Here is a 17,031-nt window from a genome sequence, read left to right as displayed (position 1 = left end):
TGAAACTAATGAAAACTGACATTGCTTTTGAATGTTTCAACAGGACAATTAAAAAACTAAACTAATAAAATTAGCCCTGACCATGTGCACATAAATATAGTCACAACTTTCCACTTTAAAATAATAAATAATATTATTCTCATTTCACCCTCATTAAGAGAAATAAACTCACTGATTTGATTTAATATGATTTATATATTAGTATCATTTGCCTCAGGGCTCAGAAGTCTAGTTTTGAAGTGTGATAAAATTATTTAATTAGTAAATAATCCTGCATTACTGCATTTTCTCTGCTGTTCTACACTGCACATAAACTGATCTCTAATGTAAAGAAGATGGAACCTATCCTTTATATTCCTATTGGCTATAAGAACCATGTCAGTAGAGCATGTTCTCTGTGGAAAGTGTTCTCTTCTGAGCTCTTTATCAGAAGTACATGCATGTCTGTTTATTTGAATTTAAAGTTCAACCTGCAGTGTGTGAGATTCAGCTAAATGACATGTCTTGCTTTAATAATTGCTGAAATAATCACTAAAATGATCTGTTAACCAATTTATTGATGATTGTGTGTGGTGGATATATATATATATATATATATATATATATATATATATATATATATATATATGCATATTTTTATTTATAGTAAAGCAAAGGAAAGACGTTAAATAGTTCTTACATATGTAAAACATTTTCAGCTTCACTCACTTTAATTAACTGAGTAATCATAAACCATATTTTTTGCACTATTAGGCGCACTGTATTGTAAGGCACACAGTGTACAGTCTGTTTTCAGTCTATTTCCATACATAAGGTGCAGCGAATTATAATTTATTAAGTGAAATAAAAGTCAGATAAGTCTTACTCTGTGAGGCAAATAAGGCCTTCTCTTTAAAAGACTGACAAAAATAATAACACAATTTAATTAGACATAAAATGGAAATTAACTAACCAAAACTAAACTCAGAATACTAACAAAAATGACAAAAATATTTCTAAAGATAAAAATGAAAAACTCTGCACAACAGGAGAAAACAATAAAGCAATAATACCAAAAGAAACACAAATAACTCATCCGTGTGTGTTTAATGAGCGGGGGTGTTCACGGGCTGGGCACACATATAGGACTGGCTTTTGAAATTAACCTTGACAACAGTCAATCATCAGTCAGTGGAGCACCTGATATTTACCTGAAGACACCTCACTTCCAGACCACCACGCCCATCAGTGTAGAGTTATTACTGATCTCTGGTGCTATTTTAACAGCGCAGGAGCTTAGCGTAAAAATAGACTGTCGTTGTGGTGTAAGATAGCAATGAGCATGGCGACGTGTCTTGCACAGTGTGTCCTGTAGGGCCCTAATAGTGTAAAATTTAACACTTACAGTGTTGATTTAACACTGGTGAATTTACTATGTATTTGTCTTCTTTTTACAATATAAAGAAAAAAAAATGAACAAAACCAAAAATTTGACAGCCACTAAAGTGGTACAAATCTAAAAAAACAACAACTACAATGTGATACACAACAAAGCTCCGTTTACCACATAAAATCAGTGTATTAAGTGAATCAAAAGTCACATAACTTTATTCAACTCATTTACAAAAACTAATTCACAATAATTCTGAGCAATAACTCATTCACAATAACTTTAACAATAATTAATTTACAATAACTCATTGAAAATATCTCAGAAAAAACACCCCACCCCACCAGGGAAAGCACCCCCTCTCGGGAACATGCACACACTGTCTTCTTGGCTTTAAATTTTTTTTACATATAGGCACCAAAAATGGAAATACCCAAGATAGTGTTGTAAGCAGTGGCGGATGCTGGTCTTTCAAGGAGGGGAAGCTCAATTTCGGCCTACATCTTAACATATGTCGTTTTATTTATACGTAAATTCTACTCTCCCTGAGATGTTTTTTTTTGTAAACAAACCGCATTATTTTCAAGTTTTCACGACACAACAAAAAGGGACCCATTCTTTACATTGAACAATTACGTAAAAAAGACGCTATGACATGAATAAACATAAAATGATCAGTAAAAAAAACATTTCGCAAAATCTCTAAAGTTGGTAAAGGAAAAAAATGCAGGTAAATTTATTTCATTTTTAAACAGTTTTAATTTCCTTGAAGAATCCCTTTAATATTTTTAATTACTTTTAATGATAACACAATACTTACTACTTGCCCCTGATCATTTCATCATTTCATTTATCATACCAGAACAGCTGAAAATACCTGTTACTTTTCCCACCTTTTACACCAAATTAATCTGAGCAGTTGATCTGCCCTGCTGTTTAACTCTAAGTTTTTCTTTGTAAGGAAGACTATCAAATGGCTTCACCAAAATCCGTCCACAACATTAAAACTGTCTGACATTATGTACAGCTTTGCGATAGAAAAGTGTGATAGAAGTCAGAAAGAGTGATAGAAGTTTTTAATAAAGAAAATGCCGCTATAAGGATTAGGAAAGTCTTCGGTACACCCAAAGATTGCTGATTCGCTCATTTCGCTGTCAATCAAAAAGGGACTCCGCCTCAGACAGGTCATCCGATCATCATGCAGAAGCTGAGCGTGCGGGCCGGCTGAGGCCAGCCCACTGCCCCCAGAGATGCTGAGCGTCCGATGGGCGGGACAAAGCCCAGCATTTATCCAATGACTCGTCTCGTTTCGCCGCACGCTTTGCTCCACTATTGAAGCCTGTAGATGCTCAGCGTCCGCACTGTTTAAAGCAGCGCTGTGAAGCTGCGGGAATGAGTGAGAGGAAAGCAGCGGCGTTCCCAGTGATAAGAAGCTGATTCTGAACTAAGTTCAGCACGTTGTAGCGCATATTTAATCAGTGACATGTACGCACAACAGTATATATTTATTAACAGTATATATTTTACTAACTCGTAGGAGAAATATAACTGAATAATAAATACATTCTATAAAAAACGTCACCTACATCCCTCCCAAGTGCCAAAGAGGGGGTTGTGCCAAAAGCAGCTCCCCGCCATGAAAAGCGTAATGCTGAGAAATGTACTGTATTCTGGGAATTGTAGTGTGGGTGTGTAGTCACCTAGGTGCTGCTCGATAAGTTCTCTCTTGCGCTCATTTTTGTTGTTTCAGCACAGGTACTCGTTTTATTTTTGAATTATTACCAAGCAGGCTACAATAAATGCCCAGTACTTTATTTTAAACCAGTTTTTGCTCATTTTTGTTTTACACAATAGATATATTTTCTTGATGTATGTTAAATTAACAGGATAATATATATATATATATTATGGAATAAATCATAATTTTCTCACAAATATGAGAATACACCTCCTTCCTAAGGAGTGTGATTGTTTATATGTCAGTAATTCTAATGAATTATCATTTCTCTCTCAGGCTGTATGGGTGTAATTTATCAGAGAAAAGCTGTGCAGATCTGGCCTCAGCTCTCAGCTCAAACTCCTCAACTCTGAGAGAACTGTACCTGAGTAATAATGAACTGCAGGATTCAGGAGTGAAGCTGCTCTCTGCTGGACTGAAGAATCCACACTGTAAACTGAAGAAACTGGGGTAAGATCATCAAAATACAACAAAATAGCATCTCACCTTCACAGTATGTCCTCCACCGGTTGATAAAGCTACTCTCAGCACAAATTTAAAATTTGAACCTTTCATTCCTGTCTGCTTTATACCTGTTCTGTAGATCATGATCTCACTGAATTTAGAGACAGAGCTGACTAGCTGTAAATCCACATTGTTACCAGATCAGGCAAAATTAAAGAAATCAAGAGCTTCAGCTTTCTGAATATAGCTGATGACTCCATCACAAATCACCTTTTATCATAACTATCATGTGTTTGAATCTAGTAGTTTCTGTAACACTACTAGATTATTTGTCTTTGATTTTACAGATCCTGTGAGTTGCAGGATTCTCCTGCATATTGATAGTGTCTCCCTAACAACCACAAATCATGTACAGTATCCCACAAATCAGTATATCGAGCTGCTCATGCACATTTTTTCTCTTTGGCAGTGTTTAATGTAGTTCTACAGGTCAATAGCAGAGGGTTGGAATGCAGGGTATATAAAATCCAATACTAATGCCTGTCTTACCCTGTGTTTGTCTATATGATGGTAATGACTGCGAGACATGTTAATAGATACGTTTACAGGTCTGATTCTTTCACAGGTATAGTTAAGCTTATTTATACTTGCTGCTACAACATTGTTAGGAGCTAGTGGGGGTTGTGTGTATGGGGTGGTGGTCACTCCTAGTGTCACTCCTAGTGTGTGAATATAACTGTACACTCATCTGTTGTACTTTTCACTCCTTCTCTCTGCAGGCTGAATTACTGCAGTATTACAGAAGAAGGCTGTGCTGCTTTAGCTTCAGCTCTGAAATCAAACCCCTCACACCTGAGAGTGCTGGATCTGAGCTTCAATGAACCAGGAGAGTCAGGAGAGAAGCTGCTCTCTGATCTACAGAAGGATCCTCACTTTAAACTGGAAAAACTATAGTGAGTTACTGAATTACTGTCTCTGAAACACACACACACACACACACACACACACACAATTGTTGTTCACCTACAGTGTTTTAGAGTTGGGTTTATGTTAACATGTTAAGGTAATATTGTATACAGTGGACTGGTAGAATGCTACCCAAAATGCACCAATTAGTGGTGATTTTGATTTGATGAAATAAAAACAGTACTGTATGTTTGGGTTATAACTGAGTTCATGGTTGGGCAGTGTTGCTAAGCTACCATTGTTTATAGCTGAGAGTCAGGTGGGTTACATCACAGCATGGCCAAGAACTTCCTGTTTTTTAAAGGGAGGAGGTGTTTGATTGACCTGCAGAACAAACCAGATTAGACCGTTATTTTAGTGGCGTTTAGGGTGAAAACAGACCTGTGTGAAACAGAGTGTGTTACTGTGGTTCACAGTCACTGGAAATATTGTATCAACTTCAATCAAATCTGTTTAACTTTTAAACACAGAATGCCTTTTCTTCACAGCCTTTTCTCAGTGCAGTGAGAATATTGTAGTGAACCATGCGGGAGGGGCAAGGGGTGAACACATGTCTAAAACTGTCTGGCAATATAAGGGACAGCTATGGTGTCCTTAGGGAGTTCAGCAGGTGAGCACAGCCTGAGGAATGTGCTGTGGATTGAGACACTGGGCTTGGCGCGCAGCAGGGAGAATGTTTGGATCTCCATGTTTATTTTAACCTACGTGGGTCTAAGAGGATATATGTGCCTATTCTGTCTCTTCTCCCTTAGTTTGTAAAGTAATTCTGACCATTGTGCAACTCTATTGTTTAATGTATGCTGAATACCTGTTAGAAATAGTTTTTAACTTACATGTTTATTGTGTATAGTCTTTCTTTTTGCTTAGCCATTCTCAGTTACATACCTAATTCAGTGACCTCAGTTTGTAGTGCCTGCTTGAGTGTACAGTGTTGTGAGTAGTTTGAAAAACGTGTAGTTGTGGATTAAAGTGGGTTTGTTTCACAGTGTGTAGCTTTAGGTGCATTTTTATTAAGGTGTGCTAGTGAAAGAACTGTGTTGGGCATTAACTGAGACTATTTTTTATATTTGCCTTGAACCTTTCAGAGTCTGTTTTTATAAAGTATATTTTTATATAGTGTATTTTTATATATGTGTAGTTAATAAAGTGATTGTGAACCAGATTCTATCCTCTGACACTTTGTCTCCATCTAAACCGGACCTTCCCAGTTTAAGAAAGGTGGTGTCAGCAAACCTTTTAACTTTTCTTAGTTTATTTATAAATTCCTCAGCCTTGCTCAGTTGCGGGTCTTGCCACAATATACAGTCAGATGAAAAAGTTTGGGCACCCCTATTAATCTTAATCATTTTTAGTTCTAAATATTTGGGTGTTTGAAACAGCCATTTCAGTTTGATAAATCTAATAACTGATGGACACAGTAATATTTCAGGATTAAATTTGCAATATGCATTTAACCAAAATTTGACCGGTGCAAAAGTATGGGCACCCTTTATCATTTTATTGATTTTAATACTCCTAACTACTTTTTACTGACTTACTGAAGCACAAAATTTGTTTGGTAACCTCATTGAGCTTTGAACTTTATAGCCAGGTGTATCCAATCATGAGAAACGGTATTTAAGGTGGCCAATTACAAGTTGTTCTCCTATTTGAATCTCCTCTGAAGAGTGGCATCATGGCATCATGCAAAAGCACACCTCAGGCGACTCTGTTTGTGGCGTGCTTGCAGGAATGGCTTCTTTCGCATCACTCTCCCATGCAGCTTCTCCTTGTGCAAAGTGCGCTGTATTGTTGAGCGATGCACAGTGACACCATCTGCAGCAAGATGATGCTGCAGCACTTTGGAGGTGGTCTGTGGATTGTCCTTGACTGTTCTCACCATTCTTCTTCTCTGCCTTTCTGATATTTTTCTTGGCCTACCATTGTCCCTGTGGTCTTCCATTTCCTTACTATGTTCCTCACAGTGGAAACTGACAGGTTAAATCTCTGAGACAACTTTTTGTATCCTTCCCCTGAACAACTATGTTGAACAATCTTTGTTTTTAGATCATTTGAGAGTTGTTTTGATGAGCCCATGATGCCACTCTTCAGAGGAGATTCAAATAGGAGAACAAGTTGCAATTGGCCACCTTAAATACCTTTTCTCATGATTGGATACACCTGGCTATGAAGTTCAAAGCTCAATGAGGTTACCAAACCAATGTTGTGCTTCAGTAAGTCAGTAAATAGTAGTTAGGAGTATTCAAATCAATAAAATGATAAGGGTGCCCATACTTTTGCATCGATCAAATTTTGGTTTATTGCATATTGCACATTTTCTGTTTTTACAATAAACCTCATTTCAATCCTGAAATATTACTGTGTCCATCAGTTATTAGATATATCAAACTGAAATGACTGTTGCAAACACCCAAATATTTAGAACTAAAAATGATTAAGATTAATTAAAACTTTTTCATATGACTGTAGTACTCTCTAATACTCTTTATTGTGACTCTGTGTAGAGAAGCAGCCTTACTTAACTAACAACCCATATAATTTTTAATATAGTTTTATCAGATACTTCTTTTACCAAATTTAGGTTTAATATCTTTAGTATGTAATTTATAATGAAACATTTGAAACATTCTTAAAATAAAAAATAATAACCCAAAATCTCCATCTCTACAGTGTAGAGTGTAAAGTGTTTGGTATGTGAGTGTGTGGTTTTAAAGGATTAAGCTGTAGTTTGTTTGATGAAACTGTTGTGAAATATTGTTTTATTCTATATATTTTATAGGATTTCTGCTGCTTGTGCTTATTTCCACAATCTGATATTGTGTTTGTGTGATTGGGAGTCTGAATGCTGACTGTGATAAGTGTGTTCATAACTGACCATACTGTCCTGTTTTCTCTTTTACAGCTTCGGAATCTAACTGCACACAGATATCTTTATGAATTGGTTTAGAAGCTTCTTGAAGAAGGACTGAATGAGCTGAAACTCTGCTGCTTCCTTTTCTTTTACAGTCACTGATATTCATATTTTTTAAATCATATTTATACAGTTAACTCGTCAGTGCACACCATTTCAGCACTTCTTTCAGCTGTTCAGCAGCTGGATGTCACGTCTATTACTGACTGTGTAGTCCAAAACCAGGACTCCTCTGTATCTGTCAATGGACAATCTCTGCCTCAGGACTCCAACCCCCAGAATGTATCTGTGTCTGACACGTGTCCGGACTCCACCAATCAGCGCGCCTTCTCTCGCTCGTCATCTCCGGAATTCTGAGATTGCTTTCAGCTGTTTGTTATTATCTCACTGTATATAAGTCAGTCTATTTTCACTTGTTTTCCGCGAAGTATTGCCACTGTTATCCAGCGACATACCGAGCGTTCTCTATCTTTTGTATTACCGTGTATGACCCGTTTTTTCCCTTTTGACTCCGTTTTTTGTCTCGCCCGTTCTGCTTTGTTTACTCTGTGATCTTCCGGTTTTTGACTCTGTATTTTGGCTCAGGTTTACTCTTTGTCTATCGTTTCTGTTCTAATGCATTGGTTTATTGTCTCTCTGGTTCTGACCCTCGCCTGTATTACTACTACGATCTCTGTTTTTGCCCCATTTATTAAAGCCTCATCTAGTTTTTACCGCGTGCGTCTGACTCCGCTCTGTAACGTTACAGAATACTTCGCCATCATGCAGACGGCGGATTTTGAGGCTCTAAAAAACGCCGTGAGTAACCAAAATCAAACTCTCCAACAGCATCAACAGTTATTTGAAGGTTTTTCTCAGTCCGTGACTACTATGGCGCAACAACAAGCTGAACAACAGAAACAACTCGCATTAATGCTTGAAGGTATGAAACAGCTTTCTTCACAATTACAAACACTGGGTGCGACTGCTGCTGTGTCTGTACCATCCCCTGTAACTCCTTCAAGCACTAATGACCACATTTTTCCGGTTAGTAAACCTGACAAATTTGATGGATCACCTGATTTATGTAAAGGCTTCCTGCTACAGTGCTCAATTTTTTTTAGTAACTCACCACCCAGTTCTGATAAGGCTCGGATAGCATTTATGGTATCTTGTATGACTGGTAAAGCTCTGGATTGGGCTACTGCTGTTTGGCCTACTTTACAAAGTAGCTCATATGATCAGTTTGTAGAAACTATTCGTACGGTCTTTGATTATCCTCATGAGGGCAAGTCTAGTGGAGAATTAATTTCCAAAATTCGTCAAGGCAACCGCTCTGTAGCAGATTATGCTCTAGAATTTCGCACTCTCGCAGCCAGTAGTGGTTGGAATGAACCTGCTCTTTTAGTAATGTTTCGCAATGGTCTTAACTCTGACGTCTTAACCGAATTAGCGTGTAAGGATGAAAATTTATCTTTAGATAATCTTATTAAACTCGCTATTCGTCTGGATCAACTGTTGCATGAACGCAAACCTAAAAAAACAAGTTGGTCATTCAGTCAGTCCCCTGTTCGGACCTCATCCAACCCTGTGAATCTCCTTCGTCCTGCAACCCTCCCTCGTCCAGCAGTCTTTCCTTCCCGAGATGACAGCGCTCCCGAATCCATGCAGTGTGACACATCACGTCTGTCACAAGAAGAGCGTCTACGCAGACTTCATGGTGGTCTATGCATGTATTGTGGCGGGTCTGGTCACGTAATACGTGATTGTCAGGCCCGTCCGCATAGACGTCAGGCCCCAACCCCTGGAAAGCGCGTGGAGACTACTTCACGCGCTAATGTGGTTAGTGTTCCCACTAATAAGGGGTTGGTTTCAAAGTCTTTCCTGTTACCTGTTGTTCTCTCCTACCGCTCTTCTGTTTCTGTGTTTGCAGCACTGATTGATTCCGGAGCAGAAGGAAATTTCATTCACCAAGATGTGGCTGCACAGCTGAACCTCCCCACTCAACCCCTGAACAACGCATTGCGGATTTCTGCTCTGGATGGAGATCCTGTGGGGATGGGACTGATATCATTTAAGACTGACTTGGTGAAGGTAGCCACTAGTTTTTTACATGAGGAGCTGCTTAGCTTCCTAGTAATTGACTCCTCTGAGTTTTCTGTAATTCTGGGTCTGCCATGGCTGGAGAAACATGATCCTGGTATATCATGGTCAAAGCAGGAACTCCTGTCTTGGTCCCCCTACTGTTTTGAGCACTGTCTTAAGCTCCCTAGTCTGTCTGTTGGGTCCACTTCTATTGAGAGTCCCGTCAGTTTAGTGGAAGTTAACATTCCTCCGAGCTATCAAGATTTCAAGGAGGTCTTTAGTAAGGTTAATGCTACCAAGCTACCCCCACACAGACATTATGACTGTGCCATAGAACTTGTTGAAGGTGCTACATTACCCAAGTCTAGAGTGTATCCTCTCACTCAGGCAGAAGAAAGAGCTATGGAGGAATACATTGAGGAGGCTCTAGCTCAGGGTTTCATCCGTCCGTCTACGTCCCCTGCTGCTTCTGGTTTTTTCTTTGTACAAAAAAAAGATGGGGGCTTACGTCCCTGCATTGACTATCGTAGCTTAAATCAAATTACCAACCACCCATCATGCCATGGTCCGGGATCACTTCTGATGTTCCTTCGGTCGATGACTGGATGAAAAGGAGTGAAGAGGTATGGGAGCATACACACCAACGCATTGAATCTGTACTTCGACGCCAGAAGGACAAGGCTGATCGTCACCGTGGAGATGCTCCTCCCTACCGACCTGGAGACAGAGTCTGGCTGTCTACGCGGGATTTCCGTCCTACTGAGGGAAGCAAAAAACTGTCTCCTAAATATATTGGTCCTTATAAAATTGTTAAACGTATCAATGATGTTACTTACCGTTTAGACCTTCCAAGTCATTCTCGTTTGTCTAATTCTTTTCATGTATCTCTGCTCAAACCTGTGGTTACAGGTCCGTTAGATGAAGCTGTGCCTGGCGGGACCCCTCCACCTCCGGTGACCATTGATGGGTCCCCTGCGTTTGCTGTTCGCCAGTTGCTGGACTCCAGACGGCGTGGTGGTGTCCTGCAGTACCTTGTGGACTGGGAGGGGTACGGTCCTGAGGAGCGGAGCTGGATTCCTGCGCCCCAAGTCCTGGACCCTGGCTTAATAGCGGATTTTCACTCCCGGCATCCTGAGAAGCCAGCCCCTCGTCCCAGAGGTCGTCCTAGACTCAGGCCCACCTGTTCGTCCAGAGGTCGTCCGAGGAGGAGAGTCTCTGTCCAGCAACTTAGTGGCGACAGTCAGAATTCTGAACTGGTCACTGAGAGGTCGGTTGGTGGTCGTCGCGGGCGACCTCGTTCCTCAGCCTGCCCGGACTCTTTGGGGGGGGGAACTGTCACGTCTATTACTGACTGTGTAGTCCAAAACCAGGACTCCTCTGTATCTGTCAATGGACAATCTCTGCCTCAGGACTCCAACCCCCAGAATGTATCTGTGTCTGACACGTGTCCGGACTCCACCAATCAGCGCGCCTTCTCTCGCTCGTCATCTCCGGAATTCTGAGATTGCTTTCAGCTGTTTGTTATTATCTCACTGTATATAAGTCAGTCTATTTTCACTTGTTTTCCGCGAAGTATTGCCACTGTTATCCAGCGACATACCGAGCGTTCTCTATCTTTTGTATTACCGTGTATGACCCGTTTTTTCCCTTTTGACTCCGTTTTTTGTCTCGCCCGTTCTGCTTTGTTTACTCTGTGATCTTCCGGTTTTTGACTCTGTATTTTGGCTCAGGTTTACTCTTTGTCTATCGTTTCTGTTCTAATGCATTGGTTTATTGTCTCTCTGGTTCTGACCCTCGCCTGTATTACTACTACGATCTCTGTTTTTGCCCCATTTATTAAAGCCTCATCTAGTTTTTACCGCGTGCGTCTGACTCCGCTCTGTAACGTTACACTGGAATAGCTGAACTAAACAGTAACAGATCATTATCAGAACAGCTCTAATCTTCTTATCAGAGTGGAAATAGAACCTTGTTGATTTCTATATTGTGGAGTTTAGTAGGAAAGTGGGAGTCTTGTCTGGTAAAAACTGAAATTTTCACAGATGGTATTTTGGTTCCAGAAGATTCTTAATTCCTACTGAAAGTCAGTGAGAGGTAGAGCAGCATTTTCAGACTCTTGGGTAAATACCCCGAGCTCTAAATCATTGGCTGTGCTAAAATGTGGTGTGGAATCTGGTTTAGAGAGATCTGAATCTACACATACAGTATAGTACACTTTTATATTCTGTATAGCAGGCAGAGCAGTGAGGGTTAACCAGTCGACAGTGATCAGTTCAGCACTGTCTTATACTTTTATCATGTTGTTTAAATCAATTAGAAATGTGTGGAAACCTTTAGAAGCTGTATAAACTCTATCCACATTCATTCGTTTAACTTTTACAGAGCCTTAAAATATGTTTTATTTATTTTTACGCACTTCTAACCAGAAACAGGAGCTGGAAATTAGCTTCTGCTAGAATTCCTTTATACATTACATAACTTGTATTTTGTGTAACAGTGTTTATCTGCTTTTTCCCTGTACAATATGTAAATAAATACATAGAGGATAATCAAATCCAACAACGTCTGTCTTCATTTTCTGAGTCAGAGTTTATTCTGTTGTGTTTAATTATGAAACTTATTAAAGGTTTTATTAAGGTGTGAAGACTGGTATCTGTTTCCCCTCCACAGTGTTAACTGTCTGTTAACTCACTGTAGAAAACACTTTCAGCTTCTATGGAATTTAAATTCATTATTTTAATTTTAATTCATTTAAATTTTAAAATTCATTAAAACAAGACCATTAGAAGAGACTATAGTGTGGAAAAATGTGTTTTATACAGTTTATATAAAGAGACAAACACTGAATCCAAAAGCCTTTTATTTCTATGGGACAGAAGATCAGTGTTTTAACAGCAGTGAAGCTCAAATCTGAGTTTTAAATCCTGAATGAAGCAGAAGAAAGTGAGCTGAGTAAAGCAGAGGCTGGTGGTCCTCACTGCTCAGTGTCCTGCTCTCTCCTCAGTGTCCTGCTGACAGTAGGCTGTGTGTAACTGCAGCTGCTGTAGCGGTGTGCAGTCTGGTATTATCTGATATAGCAGGGGGATATAATAGGAACTGGGCCCAACTCCCATTCTAAATATACAGATCTATAAATTATAATAACCCAATAATTCACTCTTGTCAACCGTGCAACATCCTCCTATTGAACACATCCTCATCGACTGTCCTGCCTATAACCATATAAGACAAACCTCCTATTAAGAAAAGAACATTAAAGACCTTTTCGGGGAAAAAAACCCACCAGGGAAGATCTTAAAGTTTTTATCGCATCTGAAACACCTACTTTAATACATTTGTAGCTAAATGTATTTCCCTTATCGTGCTAGAAACTTTAAACAACTTTGCTCTGTCTGGATATATAAAACCAAGTGTATGCTACAAATAGCCAAATATATGCTGAAGTGGCAATAAAACCCCATCAACCAATCAACCTTCAAGATGTTGAGAAAACTATTTCAGGTGTCAGTACCTCATCAAATCACTGAGAATAAAATACAGAGTGTGCAGATCTGTCCTCAAAACTAAATGTATAAAACATATTCTGGTTGGCCTAAACCCTGGCCTAAACCCAGACTTTTAAAAGTGTAGAATTAATCAGAGTTTTGCTATAATGAACCCCGCCTACGCGATGCGGGGAGGGGAACTGTGATGATGTTGCTTGGGGTACAGTTCAGAACAGCTTGAGACGGTTCTCCCCGCAGCTAGGAGTAATGAAGATGAGTGATGAAGATGAGTGATGAAGATGAGAGTGAAGATGAGAGTGAAGATGAGAGTGAAGATGAGGGTGGTGATGGGGTGGAGGCGGGTGCGAGGTCGAAAGTCGCGTAGGTGAGCACCTGGAAGGTATATATATAGGACCAGGGGGAGGAGCACGGGAAATTGAGGCGTGGTTCATATCCCAAAATTTTGTTAATTCTTAACAACACTTCTCAGATTAATGACTAATGAAAACTTTAAAACCTTAAAATATGTTTGACGGGAAAATGTGCAGCTTCCAAATCAAATTTAGCTCCAAACATTTGACTCTAGACTTCAACAAAAACCCTCAATAGAAAACCAGTTAAAACTACTAAAACTACAGTAGATTTAAACTTTAAATTTTCCTCCAGCAGAGAAAGTCCTCTGACTCTGATATTAACAGATTTAATTCCCTTTTCTCACATCTGTAGAAGAAAGCTGCATCCAGACTTATGTGATGATGATGATTTTGTGCACTTGGGGTAAAACACAGCGGTTGGAGATTGTAATGTTCATAAACACAAAGAAGAGAATCCATCAATGATTGTTCAGCATGAGAATGAGAACCACAGTGAAAGTGCTGCACCGAGAGACTCCAGTCAAGAACAGATCTTTTACTGCTGAAATAAAGTCAGTAATTAGAGGCAGGTTGGGGGAAATTTACTGAATCGTTTCTACTTTTACTAAAAACACTTCAGAAACACAGAGATATCTCCTTACAGTTTCTATTTTACAACTGCTAAGAAGCATTTACCAGTACTTTAGATTTTACTTTATCTAAACTCTAAATACAGCACCACACCTCCCTCATACAATTAACCAAACAGGGGTGGGTTTCCCGAAAACGATCAATCTTAGTGAATAACGAACTAACTAACGAATGACGTGAGTAAAGAACGAGCCAGTTCTGCGAGTGTTTCCCAAAGAGCTTCGCAACGTGAAAATTAACGAACAAGGTTAAAGAACGTCTTTGTTGACTCCTCCCCCAAAACAGCGCACTCAATCGATCCACATATATCGATTCAACACTGCCAATATGCAGTATTTATTCACTATTACACCCTAAAAACATAGAAATGTGTTGTAATCATCAATATTATACATATTCTGAAATTTAAATTACAAAAAGATGTACTTTGGCATTAATAAAATACTCCTAAAGATACATATGACTAAATAAATACTCGAAAATCTAATCTATTTAAAAAATTTTTACTTTTTTAAAACGATTATTGTTTATATATATATATATTGTGGTAGGCCCCTGGGGTTAGGGGCGTGACCACTGTGACCCGGAAGGAGGAAGCACACAGAGATACACAGACACGGGGATTAAATGAACTCAAACATACCTTTATTGGCTTTTAACGCCCTCCACCACACCCAAAATAACTCAAACAAACATAGCTCGCCCAATGGGGCTCTAGAGTTTCATAGTCTCTTCTTAAAGTGCTGACTACGAGTCCGTGCAGCCTCAGCCCTCCGCTCCCCAGTCAAAGTCCTCTCTAATGATGATGGAGGCTGAGTATATATGCCTGTCTCAACTGGCGGCTCAATCAGCCCTCATGCGGGCCAGCTGAGACAGGCATGGCTTTGCGCTCTGGCGTGGGGCGGACCCACAACTCCCCCGCCTCCTCACGCCACAGTCCCTCCCCCTAAGCTTCCAGCCACCAGGGTCGTTGAGGCGTGACCTGGTGACTGGAGCGAACGAAGAGAGGCGAGGTGAGGAGAGCGGGGGATGCAGTTCGTTCGCTTTGGCCCCCCCCTCCAGAGAGAGGCCCGTGGAGATGGCAGCCCACCTCCCAGCCTCCGTCCCCCAGCCTTGCGCAGCGAAGGCTATCGGCAGCGCCGTGGCGGGAGGTGCGGCGGCTCTCGGCAGCGCCGTGGCGGGCGGTGTGGCGGCTCTCGGCAGCGCCGTGGCGGGAGGTGCGGCGGCTCTCGGCAGCGCCGTGGCGGGAGGTGCGGCGGCTCTCGGCAGCGCCGTGGCGGGAGGTGCGGCGGCTCTCTGCAGCGCCGTGGCGGGTGGTGCGGATGCTCGGGGCACCGGGACAGGTGGAGCGGCTGCTCGGGGCACAGGGACAGGTGGAGCGGCTGCTCGGGGCACCGGGACAGGTGGAGTGGCTGCTCGGGGCACCGGGACAGGTGGAGCAGCGGCTCGGGGCACCGGGACAGGTGGAGCAGCTGCTCGGGGCACCGGGACAGGTGGAGCGGCAGCTCGGGGCACCGGGACAGGTGGAGCGGCGGCTCGGTAGCGCCGGGGCTTGTGGAGCGGCGGCTCTCGGTAGCGCCGGGGCTTGTGGAGCGGCGGCTCTCGGTAGCGCCGGGGCTTGTGGAGCGGCGGCTTGTGGAGCGGCGGCTCTTGGTAGCGCCGGGGCTTGTGGAGTGGCGGCTCTCGGTAGCGCCGGGGCTTGTGGAGTGGCGGCTTGTGGAGCGGCGGCTCTCGGTAGCTCCGGGGCTTGTGGAGCGGCGGCTCTCGGTAGCGCCGGGGCTTGTGGAGCAGCGGCTCTCGGTAGCTCCGGGGCTGGATGAGCGGCGGCTCTCGGTAGCGCCGGGGCTGGCTCGGCCTCGCTCTTGTCCGGGCCGTTCTCTCCCCTCCACGACTCCAACTCGGCCGCCGAAGAGTTTCGCGGGAGAGGCGGGGCGGAGTCGGACTTTAGCCCGGGCAGAGAGGCGCGGAACTCGTCCTCCTCCTCCGGGAAGACGCAGCAGCAGCAGAAGTCCGGGCCGGTGTGAGCGCAGTCCGCCTCGCGGTGTCTGGGCTCCGGACACCACTCGCACCAGCCGAGCTCGGGGCGAGGCGTCTACTGCTGCTGCAGCCGCCTCTCGCTGGCGTCCTCCCACCGCTGACGGAGCCACTCCGGCAGGAGAGAGGAGAAGGGGAAATCCCCAGCGTCACCGCTGCAGAGCGGTGGAGAGAAGCTGGGGGCGGGCTCTGGCTCGAGCAGTAGGGCGGCGAAGGGGAATTCCCCGGCGTCACACCAGAGAGGCGGTGAGTAGCCGGGGGCGGGCCTCCCCTTTTTCTTCCCGCGAGGCATTTTTTGTTTTTTTTTTTTTTAGAAAAAAAAAAAAGGCAAAACGAAACTCAAGTGTGGCTTCGGGCGGCCAAACAAAGGCACGCCACAATATATATATATATATATAAATAGATATTATACTAATATTATTAATAGTAATTTGGCGAGTAATATTAATTTATTATTATAATTATTAATAATAATATAAAAAATATAATATATAAAAAATATAAAAATAATATAATAATACATATACGTATGTTATATATATTAAACCAACATGAGTATGCTCATCCAATCACCATCTCAGTTGGGTTTAGGTCAGGGGATTGTTAAGCCCACCTTTTTGTTTACTAGATAATTCCATATGCGTCAATTAATAGTTTTCATGGTTTTAATATTAATCCACAATGTAAAAAAAAAAAAAAAAAAAACATTGAATGAGACGTGTCTAACTTTTGACTGGTATTTATATATTTGTGAGCTGACACACCCCAGAGTTTGCCCAGATGAACGGCCACAATGTTGGTTAGAATCACCTGATTAAGCAATAATATTAAATATTACCTGCACATTCACCGATACCCTTTACAATACGTGTAGGTGTGATTAAAGACACCGCAGGCGTCCCCTGCACCGGACCTACAGTACCAGGGATTTTCCCAATAGCATGGAAATATATAGTGTTGTGCTGTAATTCCCGGGCTGGTGGGAATTGTGTATAGTTGCGTGTATTCCACAGTAA

General features: G+C 41.9%; 1 protein-coding gene across 1 annotated transcript in view; it reads left to right on the top strand.

The window, feature by feature from the left end:
• LOC111189666 (NLR family CARD domain-containing protein 3-like) overlaps positions 1–4,547 on the top strand; it is a 273,888-nt gene extending 269,341 nt beyond the window's left edge. Inside the window, exons 9-10 of the mRNA XM_049472968.1 lie at positions 3,384–3,552; positions 4,299–4,547. Of these exons, the coding sequence (XP_049328925.1) occupies positions 3,384–3,552; positions 4,299–4,505 (376 nt within the window). The 3' untranslated portion in view covers positions 4,506–4,547. The remainder of the gene's footprint in view (positions 1–3,383; positions 3,553–4,298) is intronic.
• The last annotated feature ends 12,484 nt before the right edge of the window (positions 4,548–17,031 follow it).

This window comes from Astyanax mexicanus, unplaced genomic scaffold (genome assembly GCF_023375975.1).
Source record: "Astyanax mexicanus isolate ESR-SI-001 unplaced genomic scaffold, AstMex3_surface scaffold_32, whole genome shotgun sequence".
Classification (NCBI taxonomy): Eukaryota; Metazoa; Chordata; class Actinopteri; order Characiformes; family Acestrorhamphidae; genus Astyanax; species Astyanax mexicanus.
This window is presented reverse-complemented; position numbering and strand designations above follow the sequence as displayed.